The sequence below is a fragment of the Taudactylus pleione genome, unplaced genomic scaffold (genome assembly GCF_031769625.1).
Source record: "Taudactylus pleione unplaced genomic scaffold, aTauple2 ptg000110l, whole genome shotgun sequence".
NCBI classification, from domain to species: Eukaryota; Metazoa; Chordata; class Amphibia; order Anura; family Myobatrachidae; genus Taudactylus; species Taudactylus pleione.
The window spans coordinates 806525-824531 of NW_028284512.1; the positions used below are offsets into that span (position 1 = coordinate 806525).

Below are 18007 nucleotides of genomic sequence, written 5' to 3' on the forward strand. Positions count from 1 at the left end.
TGCCATGGTTCAAAAAAGTTTGGGAACCACTGGTTTAAACGAATAAACAACAGATGTGGAGGTGTTTTATTTAAATGGTTAAATATGGTTAATGAGACTTTTGTTTTTATTAAAACAACATTCTCTCTTGTTTATACGACTGCAATACCCTACTTCTACACAAAATAATAACGTTTAAAACATTAATGATCATATTATTAGATTGTGTACATACAGGGTAATACCACTCCTTCATTGAGTATTGACATGTATGCAATTATACATCCAGCATCTATTAGAGTTGTTCACTTGGCAAGATTTGTCTAACTCTATATATGCACTCAGGACCTGATACAGAGATGGAGGCTTTGCAGGGCGTATCTATAATGGATACAGGGTGTGCGATGCACATGAGCCCCTGGGTCCAGGGAGGCCCACACCACACACCCTGCACCCATATAGTCTTTATACTGGCCTGTCTGTTGACTCCAGAGTGCTGATCTACAGCACAGGGCTGGCGCTGCAGAGTAGCAAAAATCACTGGGAAAATGGCCGGTGGGCATCTCAATACAAATCCCGGAACCTGCAACATTTTTAGATTTTTGCACAGTCACTGCTTACAAAGACTCAGTCACTAAGGGATTTGCGTCTGTCTCTGAATAAGGCCCTCAGTACACCCGTACAGTGTGTCTTTTCCTACATGCATGCTTCCATTCCTATATGGCTACAGGGTCACACATATTCATTCTCTTGCCCCCTACAACAGAAGAGTGACTAGATACCGAGGCACCAGTAAGGTTTCAGTATACTGACCATCTGGTCCAGTGAGTATCTACCGAGTTTCTCTACATTGTTTCATGGGGGTATATTTACTAAAGTGCTGGTTTTTAGAAGTGGAGATGTTGCCCATAGCAACCAATCACATTCTACTTAACATTTATCTAGCAACTTCTAGAAGATAATAACTAGATTCCGATTGGTTGCTATGGGCAACAACTCCACTTCTGAAAACCCACCCCTTAGTAAATATACCCCATGATGTCTATTGCCTAACACGTGCTAACTCTCTTTTTTTTTTTTTACCCAATTGCAAAACATCAATTTTAAACAAATGAAGAGTATAACAAAAAAACAAACAAAAAAAGTAGTCAGACTTACAGAATAATACAATAGTTTAATTTATTTGTTGGAAACTTTAAAATATGTGCTGTAAAGCTATAGAGCTGAACTATACACACTTCCACAAAATATCTGAGTAAAATTAATTCAACAACCTTATACTAGCCATATAAGATCATACAAGTATGGCTTAAATTTGGACTGCTGTTAAAAAAAAAAAATAATATTATATGACTATTTTAAATAAACATACCCACAGGTCACCCACTCATGTAGTTGCTTTTTTATTTTTTATTTTTTTTTGCTTTTTGAATTTTTCACATAAATGTTAAGAAGCATTGAAATTGTAATGGACCAAAACACAAGAAGTAATGTTATATTAAAAAGCCATTAAATATATAATAACACTCAGTAAAGAGCCACAATTATATTAAAATAAATCTGAAACTTTCCAATACTATAGGTTAAATACATCACCAAAGATTTTCTTTTCTGAACAGGCAGCATTAATAAAAATGATTTCACTCTTTGCATAGTCTCTTGTTGGCTTGGAGCAATCTCTTGAAGGCTGTAAAATAGAGTCACTTCTTGAAGAGGCTACTCAGGCCCGCTTTGCATGGAGCATTTCAATTAATAAGTTGTTGCATGGGACTTCCCCACTGAGGTGCTTGTGGTAGAGGTACTCTTCTGCCTGCATGCTAATGGACCGTATTTCAGCTAACCGCAGCAGAAGCAGGCGATACTTGTCCGTACAATGAGGATAGTGGCACATTGTGTATTCTAGGAGGGCAGAGTTGACCTTCTCTTGAGCACTCTTTGCTAAACTTTGGTTTTCCAGGAACTTTTCATCTGTCAAACAGCAAACAGAATAATTAGTCATCAATAAATCAGAAATCATTGTTGAATCTCATTATATCAGCAAATTATATATAAAAATATTGTAGCACTCAAAGGGGCTGATTCTGAGTCAGAAGGATCTCTCTTCATGGAGGCAAACGGCGAGTTTTTGCATACTGCACATGAGTTGATACAGATTTATGCATTTTACGTATGTCAATCCTATACTGGGTGATATGGAATTTAGTCGGTTCTGTCTATCCATGAAATTGGTGGGTTAGGGCAGGAACTGGGTTGTGACAATGCGACTGCACTGAATTGTGGGAGTGTCTTGGGAGTATTGTGGGTGTGTATGTAAAGCTTGTGCATACTGGGAAGGAAAACCTATTTCTGATGGATGATGGATGCCTTGCATCTGGCATGGGGCTGGTGCAAGTGTCGATACTACTAATGCTGATGATCTCTGCAGTTTGCCTAAAATCAATGGGCTTATGGCTTTAATTTGCCAACACATGAACCCCTCTGCATTTGTCCTATGGATTCTAGCATTAGCATAAGGTAGGAAATCAGGCTTCCTTGGCTGCCTGCAACCAGGGGTTCTGAGATGGGGGGAAGTGGGTACTCTTTACCTGGGTTTGGGCCTGTTGGAGGGGCTCGGTGGGTTCTGGGTCCTGCAGCCACCCCACCCCTGTAATAGGATGATGCGGTACATTTGGCAGAGAAAGAGAGGACTCACTGCTTCTGCAGCAGCTTCTCTCCCCAGCTCAGCACACATAGCTCTCGTCACCCCCCTGAATACCGGCGCCCCCCTGTATTTCTTTTTTTCTAAGGAGGGGGTCTGGCCACATCTGCCACTGTCTATACAACACCTCCAGAACGGACACTGTTCGTGGACTGTAAAGTCTAAAGGAGGTACAATATTTAAATACCGGCATCTGTGAAGACGTAATAGCCTAATTTGTTTTGTATATACTATATCTCTAAATGGTGGTGCGGTGATATAAAAGGCGCATGGTGACAATCGCACTGCAGTGTTTACTGAAAAGCAAGGATCTCTGAAAAACCACTTTTAATACGGATGCACACAAAGATTGCACCGGCTGGCAGGTAGATATACCTGTGTGATCACGCTTATTGTTTTCCTTAGTGGATTGTGTTAAGGATATTCCGTGAAGTGGACTCCACTATTTTCCTTCTGTAGCCAGACGCAGCTGTTTTGGTTTGCAATTTATTTGATATAAGTTTAACACACAGCCACAGCACCTTTAAACACTCAATTTGAGCTGTGATCACTTCAGGAAGAAAAGCAACTGTTGTGCAACAAAACAAAAGGGACAATTTGCAACTTAATTATTTACATTTTTATGTGTGAATTACTGATACAATGTTTTATACATATAGGTATACTATATTCGCTGTGTTGTAGGTGTTCAGATGAGCATGAATTAATATGAAACGAACAGATATTTTTTACTTTTTACATTTATTCTACTTATTTTTTTAATTTATGGAACAAATTAAATTTGACTGTTTATTAGATACATCCATAGCGTGGTTATCTTCATCTCTTTGGTCTGGCCACACCTCTCCGACTTGGCCATGCCTACTCCCAGTGCCGGGACCCGGCAGAGCTGTCAGCAGCCCTGCCTGCAACTACGTAAACCCAGTTTGCATATAACTCAGAATTATATCTTTGGAATTGAGCAATAGTATGGGTGGCCATCAGTTTTCCACTTTATTGTTTGGTACCAGTAGTTTTAGAAAAAGTATTTTTAGTTTTGTACTTGATATATTTTATTTGTAATTTTTTCATACATAATTCTTTATAATGTAGAAAAATATTATTTGAAAAGGATTCTTACATGAGATAGACTCTGGTTTATATATAGATTAGTCATATTAGTATAATCATTGTTAAAACGTTGTGATCTGAATGTTTTGTTCAGATCTCTCTCCTGGTTGAACAAATGCCGTGCTATCAAGAGAATTTTCTCTGAAATACAGTTGTTAATTAAAAATTGGTTGTAAAGCTTTTACTGTTGTAGTAAACAAAGAAAAAAACATGTATTTTGAGATGTGCTCTCATAGCATTATAATAGACACTGTATACGTGCTTGTCTTTGGAAGATTAGCAACACAGGGATAGAGTGGCAATGGCACAGACATTTGAATACATATATTTTTGCTATTTATTATCAGTAAGAAATCCTAATCTACCCGATTTCCGTGAAACCTGGACAGATCCGAGTTCTAATCTCCTGGGGAGATCCAGATAAATCTGAGTCATGGTTCTAACCTTCCAGAGATTCAGAATTCAGATTTTAAATCTGAATTTGGGGTTTTAAATTGTAGAAAATTACACGATTTTAATTATTTTTTAAAGCTTTTTATAATTTACAAAAAAATAAAAAATCCAGATCCAAAACCAAAACAGTTGGGGGGTTGCAAAACTAAATCCAAAACACGAAGATGAATCCACATCCAAAACTAAAACAAAAACACGGGTGTCAGAGCACATCTCTATTAATAACGAGTTCTTAGTACCTGGAGCAAAGGATCGGTGCAGCTTAGTATAGCAAAAACAAAGTTGTAGCGAAGATCTACCAAATAACATCTATGTTCAGCTCTTAGACCCAGTGACTTAACTGTCATTGTTTCCAAGGGTATACGGTTAGCATGCCGCCAGTTCTAATACCACTGCACACAATACCGACATTGTAAACAGGACAGATGATATCCCGATCAGAATGAAATACAGACAATAACAATACCGAACGTTATGGTATCCTGACAATAACAATACAAAGACCAAACACCGACAAATGAAAATACCGAAAACTTAGAAAAATACCGATTACTGAAATACCGACACCATTTAACAGATGACTGACAATACCGACAGCAATGAATTCCCGATTAATGAAAATACCAACTGAAATATATTACCTCCACATGAAAATCCTGAACACCTATACACATATACCAAGTCCAGGATGTAGTCACCAAACAGCCAGATGATATACCACCGGACATAATACCGAAGGCTAAAAAAATCCAGGTATCTAAATCCAGACGTCTAAATCCTGACACCTAACATGTAGCACGGACCTGGGAGATCCGAGCTACATGCATCTGTGTGATTGACACACAGCACGAACACGTCAGTGAGACCCGTCTATGCTGCTGTGTATTTCAATAACACACAGCACTCACGGACCAGCAGGTCCGTGCTACTAACATCTGTGTCATTGACACAGAGCACGGACAGGGCCATGAGATCCGTCTGTGCTACTGCGGTAAAAAAAAAAAACCTGTTTAAAAAAAGAAAAGAAAAAAAGTCGCCGGTATTATGTCCGGTGGTATGGTGACTACTGTCGGGATTAAGTATGTCGGTATTACATACAGCGGTATACTGACTATATTATTACACTGGATTTCTTATTGCCGGTATATTATATAGTTGGTAATAGAATGTCTAGTTTTAAATAATAGGTATGTTAGTTGTCGGTATATTGTTCTTGTCGGTATTAAACCAAATCCGGTATTATATACTTTCGGTATTTCAACAGTAACGGTATAATAATATGTAGGGATAACAAACATTTCGGCATTTTAATTTGTTGGTATCCTATATTTCGATATTTCACATTAATTGGTATTTTAAACTGTTCAGTAAATGAAATGTCTGGATAAAATGTGACGGTATATTATACCCTTCGGTATTTTAAATGTCGGTGTTTAAAATGGATCGCTATTATAGTGACGGGCTAAACGTTGTTGGGATGCTCTTTGTCGGCAAATAGTGTTTCCATCTTTGCTCCTTCTTTAGTTATCTCAAATACCTCCTTGGTAACAGCCGCCGGCATTGACCATAGGAATCAACTCTCCCAACTCATTTCAGCAGCCAGCTTACTACATACAGTATACTGCAGTTATTCCATATGTACAGACAGCTACAAGAATGCCTATGCAGCACAAAAGCAATTGCCTCCCCTAGAGGAAAGACAGAGGAAAGACATTGAGTTCTGATAAATGGAGAAGGAAGTTAATGGTTGTTAATGGTTACCAGACGCAGTTATCAGATTTCTACAGTGACTGGTTCATGTCTTGTGTCTTTGCCTTCTCCTTGTTTTAATCATACCATACAAATGGTAGTTACACAGAAATACCAGACACCAATGACTGCTTTATTATTATTACTATTATTATTATTACTATTATTATTATTGGAAGCTAATAATGCTGATGACTAACAACACCCACCTGCATTTTCCCCAGCAATTGAAATTCCACTTCCATCTCTACTGTATAATGTGTATAATGTGTATAATGTGTAAGCTCATCTGAGCAGGTCATATTTACTTTGTTTCGTGTCATTGTAATTGTTTTGTGTCATTTCATGAGCCTCTTAATGTACAGTGCAGAGGAATACAGCACGACAGCACTTTATTAATAAAAAGATAATAATAATAGTGATTACGCAGGAAGGAAAAGCACAGTTTACGCTTCTGTGTTGTACTTACATTCAACTATACATAAGTCCTATGTCGTAATGAGAAAGTCAGAGATTACATTCAATGATTGCCAACAATAATAGGTGAGTGAATGTTTTTCACACAGTATAATTGCTATATACCACTTATTGATGCGCATTGGTGCCTCTTATGTTGAAGCTGCAACTACTATATATATATATATATATATATGTATATATCTATATATATATATATATATATACATACTATATATATATACATGGTGCATGATTCATAAATGGACGTTATTGCAGATCCGCACACGAGCGGCTGTGCAATTCTATCCATCTAAAATGTGATCCCAGCGCTGTGAACAGGTCGCAGCCTGGGATGACCATTGTATCCATCGGCCTGACCAGGTCCTGGTCACTTGCGAGCCCAGGAAATCTGCATACACTGACGCACACCCTGGTCTCATCACTCCAAGAAAATGGTGGCGACACTATCCCGTTTCCAGGAATGTGGCCAGCCACGCCGCCCGCTCCACCCCCAAATGCTGCAGCATGTCAATCATGCTGCAGCTTGGGGGGTGATCTGCGAGTGAGGACCCGTTCTGCACATGCGCAGACCCCAAAACATCGGAGATGTGCGCTAACTATCGAATCAGGCCCAATATGTGCAGCATCCATTGTCATTTCTCTGTTATATCAATGTTTGTAAATTGAGAATATACTACACACATTGATGTATGCCACATTCGTATAAGAGGCGGAGAGCTTTCTAAACTGATCTACGTGACCACACACATTTGAATTGATTGCCGGTTTTATCATTTTAAAACATGGAGATAAAATGTGAGTCACATTTGTGGGACCCTGATATTTGGCCAGAGAGGGACCTGCATTTCCTCTGATAATACTCCGTTCCTTCTTACCCTATATGTACAGTACACTTCCTAATCAACTACTGTGCTATTAACAGTGAATACACTCTGTCTCACCTAATACTGTATATTATTTATAGGCATAAGGAGATCTTCTTGAATTAATATGTTATGGGAATTTTTTGTGACAATGTAGAGATTATAGGTATGTTAGGGCATATTGTAAGTTATTTTATGTTGATGTATGGTTAAAATTCTGCCCATACATGTAAATAGGAGTTATTCACACTCAGAAAACTATAGGGAGCTGGTGTAGTTTCATTAAAATGTACATCCCTTATGGTATTCTGTTAGCAGGAAAAAGCAATTACCTAGATAGGACATTTATGAACACAGCCTTTGGCTATGTCTGCAGATGGATCACTTGAGGATGCATAGTTGGTACCAAGAACAGTAGATGTATGCAAACAGCAGTCTGCTCACTAGGTGTGATTAGGCAGAGATCAAAAGCCTTACGATATGTTATCTATTTTTAACTAAAAAATTATATTTCCACAAGAGTTAGGCGTTCCTAAAATCATTGAAATATAGCTAATGTCTGTATTCAGAGCTCATATGATTTGAGGGCACCTAGTTCATATGGTTTGGGAGAAATTAGGCACCTAACCAATCGCACATACAAGAGCAGTCTTGTTTACACTCATTTTATGACAAAAATAATAGAGAATACTGTGAACATAATATATTTCATGGGGCTACTACAAAAATGATGTAGTTAATTGCACTTAAGTTAAAAGTTATATGGGTGGTTCTGGTATGTTTCCTTGGTTAATTAAATAGCCAGCTAGTCATCAGAGACTGGGCCGTGTCATCACTATGGAGGGGGAAGGTGATAAAAGGTCTGGGAGTATTTTGTTCTGTGTCAGACTTGGGGGATCAAGTCTAAGTTTTGCTGCAGTGCCCCTTGGCCCAGAATAAGCCAAGTTTAACTCTGTGTAAGTTTTTTCCAGTTTATTTCTACAACTAAGCATTGTACTCCCTTTGTAAATAAAGTGTTTATTAGTCTATTTTCATACACGCTCCAGAACCCAGTTTCAAAGAAGCTATTAGATGGCTACCTCTAGCCTATAACTATTATTGATTGCTAGTAGCATGGGGAGACAACTAACCGAGTGCTAGTTTGTGTGGCAAAGACTGCGCAACTGTTATAGAGTGTTAGGGTTCCTTTGTATTTTCCACAATTGGTGGCAGTAAAGAGGTGTATGGTATAATAGACAGCAATAGAATATTAATTGTAAATATTAATTAGGCTCTGCCCTCACTAAACCAGGACTTGGGGATCTGTGCAATTGCAGACCTGACACTAGTTCTGGTCAGGGTGATACAGTTAGTGGTTCTGACCCAGCTAGTGCCAAATCAAAGATCCTCCTCCATCTTACAATTGATGTTCCCCAGCTGATATGACATGCAGTCTAAAGGCCGTGAGGGGAAGCAGTGGTCTGCCTACTGTGGCAGGAAATAAGAATAAAATCGAGAATATTACACATGTAAGAGCAGGGGCATAACTAGACCTAGGGGGTCTCCACAGCAAAATTTTCACGGGCCCCCATAGGTCCCTAGGTCCCCAGCTCCCCTACAGTCCGTACCCTCCTCACTCCTCTCTCCTCGACTTCTCTGTGGTTGCACTGCGCAGGGTAGGCACACCTCTTCTCCTGGTCGGCTCCATCTCTTCTCACTGACTGTAGATGGGAGGAGGTGGCCACGCCTCCTCCCAGTATCAGTCAATGAGGAGAGCCGGAGGCTGAGCCGACCGGGAGGATGCAACTACGGGGGAGGGGGGGGAGCTGTGACCAGAGAACAGGTAAGTCGAGGAGAGGGGAGTGAGGAGGGTGCGGGGGCAGGAGTGCAGTGGGAAAGGCATGGACCAAGGCCTGCACTGTATGTGCAAGGGGAGGGTCAGGCCACTGTGTAAGGTCTTGTTGTCTTACTTATTGAACCACCCACATATATATACAGAAATAAAAGTATTGGGCATGCCTTATTTGATGTGACCACATAATAATTGGTTATCATGAACCATGAGCACGATCAAATTACACATTTGATAATGGTTCTAACTAGGGGTGAGCGGGTTCGGATTTCTGAAATCCGAACCCCCCCGAGCACCCCCGATCCGAGGCTGATCCGAGTCAGGCTCGACTTTTCCCGCCTGACTCGGATCTGAAATCGAGGCAAAACGTCATCATCCCGCCTTCCGGGTCTCGCGGGTTTTGGATCCTATATAAGGTACCCGCGTCTGCGCCATTTTCTCACTCGGCTGTGGACAGTGAAGAGGGAGGGTGGGAGTTAGGGCTGGCTGGGCTGTGTAGTGTAGTGTAGTGTAGTTCAGAGTAGTGTTGTGCTGCGCTGTGCTGCTGTTGTCCATAGGGGCTGTGTCCACTACTTCAAAGTCCATAGGGGCTGGCTGGACTGTGTTGTGCAGTCAGTTGTCCATAGGGGCTGTGTCCATTCCAAAGTCCTGTGCAGTGTCCCAGTCTTAAAGGGGTGCTGTAGTGTTGTCCAGGGGGTGCTCTGTCCGTCAGGGGTGCTCCCCCCAAGTGCTAAAAAAAAAAATGTTTTTTCTGTGTTTGTGAATTGTGTGCGCAGTAGCCGCACGTGCATCAACAAAGTAGTGTCAAGCGTTCGCCTGTGTCATAAGTAAAGGGCCGGCTGGCTTGACCGTTAAAGGGTGCTGTAACCCCCAAAGTACACTCCAAACCAAATACAAAAATATTTTCTGTGTTTGTGAATTGTGTGCGCAGTAGCCGCACGTGCATCAACAAAGTAGTGCCAAGCGTGCGCCTGTGTCATAAGTAAAGGGCCGGCTGGCTTGACCGTTAAAGGGTGATGTAACCCCCAAAGTACACTCCAAACCAAATAAAAAAATATTTTCTGTGTTTGTGAATTGTGTGCGCAGTAGCCGCACGTGCATCAACAAAGTAGTGCCAAGCGTGCGCCTGTGTCATAAGTAAAAGGCCGGCTGGCTTGACCGTTAAAGGGTGCTGTAACCCCCAAAGTACACTCCAAACCAAATAAAAAAATATTTTCTGTGTTTGTGAATTGTGTGCACTGTGGCTGCACGTGCATCAACAAAGAAGCAGCGCCAATCGTGTGCCTGTGTCCCATAAGTAAAGAGCCGGCTGGCTCATTTCTTAAAGGGTGGTGTAACCCACAAAGTGCACTACTCTCCAGCAAAAATAAAAAAATATTTTCTGTGTTTGTGTGCGCCTTAGCCGCACGTATATATCAATATAACATAAATGGAGGACCAAACTTTCTCCGATAAAAATAAAATAGGGAAAGATCAAGAACCACTTCCTCCTAGTGCTGTTGCTGCTGCTGGGAGTTGTTCATCATCCCAGAGAGGAAGTAGGAACATCACTACTTTTACTAAACAATTGACCCTCCAACAGTCCCTAGTGGTGAGGATGAAGTACGACAGCAGTCATCCTGAAGCAAAACGTATAACTGAGGCCTTGACTGCTATGTTGGTGTTAGACGTGCGTCCGGTATCCGCCATTAGTGCAGTGGGATTTAGACAATTGATGGAGGTAGTGTGTCCCCGGTTCCAAATCCCGTCTAGATTCCACCTGCATCCTCAAAGCAGCAGCGACAAGCGTGCGTCTGTCTGTTAAAGGGTGGTGTAACCCTCAAAGTACACTCCACAAACAATAAAAATATTCTTTTTTTTCTGTCTTTGTGAAATGTGTGGGCTGTAGCCGCACCTGCATCCTTAAAGCAGCAGCGACAAGCGTGCGTCTGTCTGTTAAAGGGTGGTGACACCCTCAAAGTGTGCTCCACAAACAATAAAAATATTCTTCTTTTTTTTTCTGTCTTTGTGAATTGTGTGGGCTGTAGCCGCACTTGCATCCTCAAAGCAGCAGCGACAAGCGTGCGTCTGTCTGTTAAAGGGTGGTGTAACCCTCAAAGTGCTCCAAAAAATAAAACACTATTTTATTTATATGTTTGTGACTTGTGTGCGATGTAGCCGCACGTGCATCAACACAGTAGCAGCGCCAAGCGTGCGCCTGTGTCATAAGTCAAGGGCCGGTTTGGACATCTGGTCCGGACTGAAGGACGTGCCAACAATTTCTGACAAGTCTACTGTCACTGCATATGATACTGTCCTCAAAGCAGCAGCGACAAGCGTGCGTCTGTCTGTTAAAGGGTGGTGTAACCCTCAAAGTGCGCTCCACAAACAATAAAAATATTCTTTCTTTTTTTTCTGTCTTTGTGAAATGTGTGGGCTGTAGCCGCACCTGCATCCTTAAAGCAGCAGCGACAAGCGTGCGTCTGTCAAAGGGTGGTGACACCCTCAAAGTGTGCTCCACAAACAATAAAAAAATTCTTTTTTTTTCTGTCTTTGTGAATTGTGTGCGCTGTAGCCGCACTTGCATCCTCAAAGCAGCAGCGACAAGCGTGCGTCTGTCTGTTAAAGGGTGGTGTAACCCTCAAAGTGCGCTCCACAAACAATAAAAAAATTCTTCTTTTTTTTTATGTCTTTGTGAAATGTGTGGGCTGTAGCCGCACCTGCATCCTTAAAGCAGCAGCGACAAGCGTGCGTCTGTCTGTTAAAGGATTACATCGGTGACAGCATTAAAGTAGGCATGTCAGACAGTCCGTACCTGTACTGGCAGGAAAAAGAAGCAATTTGGAGGTCCCTGTACAAACTGGCTCTATTTTACCTGATTTGCCCCCCCTCCAGTGTGTACTCCGAAAGAGTGTTTAATGCAGCCGGGAACCTTGTCAGCGAAAGGCGTAGGAGGTTGCTTCCACAAAATGTGGAGAAGATGATGTTCATAAAATGAATTATCAACTCTTCCAGGGAGACCAGCCTCCAGAACGTACAGAGGGACCTGTGGTTGTGGATTCCAGCGGGGACGAATTAATACTCTGTGAGGATGAGGATGTACACAACACTGAAGAGGGTGAGGAATCGGTGGATGAGGAGGATGAGGACGACATCTTGCCTCCGTAGAGCCAGTTTGTGCAGGGCCAGATTAATTGCCAGCTTGTTTTGTGGGGGCCCAAACGAACCAATCATTTCAGCCACAGTCGTGTGGCAGACCCTGGCGCTGAAATGTTTAGTTTGTTAAAGTGTGCATGTCCTGTTTATACAACATAAGGGTGGGTGGGAGGGCCCAAGGACAATTCCATCTTGCACCTCTTTTTTTCCGTTGAATTATGTACTGTTTGGGGCCTAGTTTTTCAAACTGCCATCCTGTCTGCCACTGCAGTGTCACTCCTAGATGGACCACGTGTTTGTGCCACCCACTCGTATCTCTTAGCATAGTCATCCAGCTACCTCGGTGCAACCTTTTGGATATAAAAACACTATTGTGAGGTGTGAGGTGTTCAGAATAGACTGGAAATGAGTGGAAATTAAGGTTATTGAGGTTAATAATAGCATAGGAGCAGAAAAACCCACAAATTCTGTGATTTTAGCTGTTTTTATGCTTTTTTAAAAAAAAAATACAGATCCAAAACACAAAACCCAGAACCCAAAACACGGAAGGGTGGTTTTGGCAAAACCAATCCAGATCCAAAACACGAAGAAAGATCCAGATCCAAAACCAAAACCCAAAACACAAAACACGAAAAGTGGCCGGTGCACACCCCTAGTTCTAACACAATGCTGAGTACATATGAGGCACCATTAGCAATGCACCTTAATACCAGCGGCATATTTTGTTTAGTTTTGCAATGACCCTAAGAAACATGCCATTGGTATTTACTTACCTCTCAGACGAGGTCCAGCAATGTCTCCCTCCTCAGCGACATCTCCTGCTCTGATGCTGGCAGCCTATCTCTGCTAGTGACAGGCTGCTGTAGCATGCTCATGCACTACGCCAAGCCTGCACATGTGCCTGACAAGTTCACCCAGCGGGGACATAGCAAAACCTGGAAGACTTCGCTGAAGCCGGAAAGGCTGTTGCTGGGTACTCATTGCCATCAATGGAGACCGCATCGCTCTCGCGTAAGATGGTGTAATTGGTACAGTGACTAAAAGCTGTAATCTTAGTATACCGATATTTGTTAAATACTGAGAGGAGGACATAACCCCTTTATGGTACTCTGGTAGCATAAAGACAAAGGGCATGATTCAGAGCTGGGAATAGAGAGCGAGATAGCACTTAACTCTGTACATGGGCAAACCATGTTGCAATGCAAGGGCTGTAAATACATAATTTTTTTTTCATGTAGTGTAAATACTGGCTGCTTTTGCATGTAACTCACAAATACTGCACAGCTTTATTATTACACTGCACTTTAGATGTCAGTTTGGACATGTCCCTCCCAAATCTAAATCTCTCTGCACATTTTAAATCTGCCCCACCTGCAGTGCAGCATGGTTTCACCAAGATGATCAGTTGAGAGAGATATCTCACTCTAGTCTATTCCCAACTCTGAATCAGGCCCAAAGATCTTAGCATATACAGGCTGAAGTCACATCCCCTCCTAACCGGGCTACACAGTATATGCAATTCCCTTTGTCAAATGAAAATGAAATACAAAGCCTACACATGGATGGTGACTAAGACAAGCTGAACAAAATACACACAATGTCAAGGTAGCTGAAAGGGCAAAGTACTGGACAATAATACAAGCAAACATAACCTGAAATTATGTAAGAACCATCGTACAAAAAGAAAAGTGGAAATGTGCTATTGATGGCAACATTGCCTTTTAGGCAAAACTAATTTTTTCCCAAATCAAAACCATTGTGCTTTCTATTCACAATATAATGCATTAATGTTTATAGGTCCATAAACGGAGGTGTTTTTTTTTGTATTATTCTTTATTTTGAATGATTAAACATAATAGAAATAAAACACAAAAACAAGGGACAACAAAGGCCCAATACAAACCAAATGTTAAATACAGCAACAAGCAAAATAACAATAAGGAAGTCAGGTGACTAATGTAAGAGAGGGGGAGAAGAGGGAAGTTAGGGCATGAGAAGGGGGGGAGGGGCACTAAACCGTATAATAAACACAAATACACAAAAAGCATCCAAAAAATGGAAAGTTACAGCAGAATAAGACAGTGGAAACAGAAAAGTAAAGTATTAAGAAGAACATGTTATTAGCTGCCTATGAGTCCACTCGTGCAGTTAACACTAAAAAAAAATGAGGACGTGGGTCTACGTTCAGCAAGCAGATGAAGATCTTAAACTTGGGTAAAAACATGTCCTCGATCATGGAGGTAATGAGTTATCTCCTCAATGGCCACAACATGTCAAATCTGGGATTTAAGAGCAGAGAGTGGAGGGGGAAAAGTCTTTTTCCAATTTATAGCAATCAAGGATTTTGCTGCCACCAAAATGTGTGCGGCTAATTTTCTGCAAAATTGCCAAGGCCTGGAGGGGAAGGGGAGGGGGGGGGGCAATAGCTCAACAGAACTATCATGGGGTATTTTGGTATCAGAACCACCAGGAGGGAATTTAAGAGGCCCAAAAGGGGACAATATTCAGACAAATCCACCAAATATGTATCATAGTATCCCTGCAGCCACAACCCCGCCATCAATTGGATGAGGAGGATAGAAACATTTTGTTAATACCAGCAATAATACATTTTGTATGCTGTCTCCTTTATTTTAGTTACAATAGAGTTCTGGGCTATCCCCAGTCTCATATCGTCCCAGGACTTCATCATCTGGAGGAGGTCCGAGGTCTTGTTCCCAAGCAGTTTACGGGGGTGTATTTTTACAATGGATAGATGCCTTACCATAGGTTGCCCTATATAATCAGTAGTTTATAGGCTACATTAGTGTATACAGTAGTTATCTATTTGTACAGGTTGATTTTATTGTTTAACATTTATCAGAACAATTGCTGTAATACATCACTTTGATGACAAGCCAAATAATAAATATCTGCAACCTTCAAATAAAACAATAGTGGTCTACCCTGGGTACTCCTAGCATTTGCAAAACTACCAGTACCAATGGTGGCACCTATGCCATGTTTATCAAAATGTCCTATGGATCGCTATGATGAATGAAGTTTTGGAACTCTTGGCTTCATACACTAGACCCTGGATAGACTTGTATATCTGTTCTGTTGAGAGCACATTCCTCATATTGAGTAGACTATGTTTTATGGTTTGCTAATGTTACATTTTACAACCAATCATTATGTGACTTTAAACTGGAACTACAGCCTCTAAAATGTTATGCAGACACCCTCCTCTCCAGTAGTTAATGATTGGAAGACCCTTCCCTCACAGCAAGTCATCGAGGGTTGGGAAGCTTTGTAGAGAACTGTTGACTATAAGTTCCCTGCAAAAATATGAAATACTAGTACCATATATTGAACCAGGCATATGTTGGGTCACCTCAGTCTACGCCCCACCCTTCTCTCTGTTCGGCACTGCCCCCCTCTGTGCTGTCCTCCCCCCTGCTCTATCACAACTCCATCCCCGCCACTCTGTCCCAATTTTTCCCCCAGCCCCCAACTCAGCCAATTCCTGGTGGCCAGTCCTCCACTCCTAGGCCTGTCCCATCTTCCTCATAGTGGGAGCCTTTGGGGTACACACCCAGGCTCCCACTGCATGCACAATGAGATGGGAGAGACCTTCTAAACTTATTATATAGATGACCTGTATTTTTGAAATACCTTTCCACATTGATGCTATTGTTTCCATTAAATTTTGGAGTTTTTCTGAGCATCAGTCAGCTGCCTGACATTTTTTTATTGATAAACTGGCTAGAAAAAAAGAAATAGGAATGACCTATGTGTGGACTCACACATGTGTCAAAGGTGGGACTGCGCTCTGTGGATAGTATACAAATCTCAGCATTTGTCAATGAATGAATCAGAGACACTCTAATAATCCTATCATGTGATATGTTTATTAATACTGTTAATCACAAGTATATGTGATGAGTGTGAGTAGAGAAATGGGGGAACGGAACACGATATGAGGGGGGTGGGGAATAGTGTAATGGACTGGTATGGATGAAATAAAAATCAATACTGGAAATTGATAGTTAATAGACCGTTCAGTAACTGGCATGTATAGGGTAACAGAGGGAGGGCGTCCCACACCCCACTGTACCTAACAAATCAAACAAAGTCAGAAAAAGTCCCCACCCCCCTCATATCGTGTTCCCCCATTTCTCTACTCACACTCATCACATATACTTGTGATTAACAGTACTAATAAACATATCACATGATAGGATTATTACAGTGTCTCAGACTCATTCATTGACAAACGCTGAGATTTGTATACTATCCACGGAGCGCAGTCCCACCTTTGTGAGTCCACACATAGGTCATTCCTATTTCTAGATTAACATTGTTAGACCTTGGGAAGTCTAATTTTGGGATCTGCAGCACCCTTGTTCCCTCACATTCCCCCTATAAGAGGAGCGAGCGCCGATCATAATTAATTAATATACTGGCTAGAAAAAAAGAATTATTTTGCAGCAACAGAAATGTTGATTTTCAGGCCATATTAATAAATAGGCCCTTCTATCCTCAAGACTCAGAGTAAGACAGATGTTCCATATTGAACAGCAAATCCCACTAGCTGAACAGGGAGCTAGTCCTATATAAGCCCCACTAAACTATAAAAAAAAATGCTACAGAGCTACACAGACAAATCCTGTAATGGAGACAGCAATTATTCCTTCGGTCTCAGATGTGGACAATCAGATTATTTAACATGTCAGTCTAAGCAGATTACCAATGAATGGAGTGAGGACATGTGCAAACCTTCATTAAAAAAATAAATAGATTCAGAAACTAGAACGGATGTGAAATAACACCTGGGTGCTAGGCCACCCGTAAGCTGGGTACACACTAGACGATATGTCGCCAGATCTGGCGGATCAGGCTGACATATCATCCACATCGGCCAGTGTGTACCCTTTATGTCGCTGACGAGGCCTCTCTGGCAAAGGGTTCAAAATTATTTACTTTTTCTTTGATGAGCGTTATTGTGTTGATGTTGTTAGTCCTGAGTCTCGCACCTTTTGTAGCTGTATACTACCCATATGTGAAGGCATCGGGCAAAACTGTTTGTTGGTATCGGTGAGTGCCGAATCTGCATATCTGATCACCCCCCTTTCCTCCGTGAATCTGTCCATGAATGAGGGGCACTTGGTGCCCCCCTGTACAGAGCGTGTGGGCCACGCCTACACTATTTGTCCACGTCCCCAGTACATGGATCCGTACCCAATCTCTACTGCTCTGGCTTTTGCTGTAACAGCTACGGTACTATTATTGATTCTGTGATTACTTAACCTAGTGGTTCTCAAACTTGGTCCTCAAGGCACTCTAATAGTCCAGGTTTTAAGGACTGCAGTCCAGTCCGCAGGTGAATTAATTAGTATCTCTGTCAATTTGATTTAACTGTGCTAAACCAAGGATATCTCTAAAACTTGAACTGTTGGGTTGCATTGAGGACCGCATTTGGGAACCTCGGACTTAACCTAAGAGCCTTGCAATGGTTACATGCTGTTCCTTACCATACAATTTTGTTAATTTGAGGAACAGACACTATTATGTGCTATTATAAATATTTGTAAATAAAATTGTGATGACTCAGTCTTTCATTCTTTTTATTTTTTTTTTTCCATTTTCTAAATACCATTTTCTGTACCTACTGCCTACTTATAGCTAGTTCAAATTACATGCCAAGAATTTATTTTTCTAACAAGCTCT

At 41.4% G+C, this 18007-nt stretch overlaps 1 protein-coding gene across 1 annotated transcript in view; it reads right to left on the reverse strand.

The window, feature by feature from the left end:
* Positions 1 to 1285: 1285 nt before the first annotated feature.
* The window catches only part of NR5A1 (nuclear receptor subfamily 5 group A member 1), a 184826-nt gene continuing 168104 nt past the window's right edge, over positions 1286 to 18007 (reverse strand). Inside the window, exon 7 of the mRNA XM_088471140.1 lies at positions 1286 to 1947. Coding sequence (XP_088327266.1) covers positions 1700 to 1947 — 248 coding nt within the window. The 3' untranslated portion in view covers positions 1286 to 1699. The remainder of the gene's footprint in view (positions 1948 to 18007) is intronic.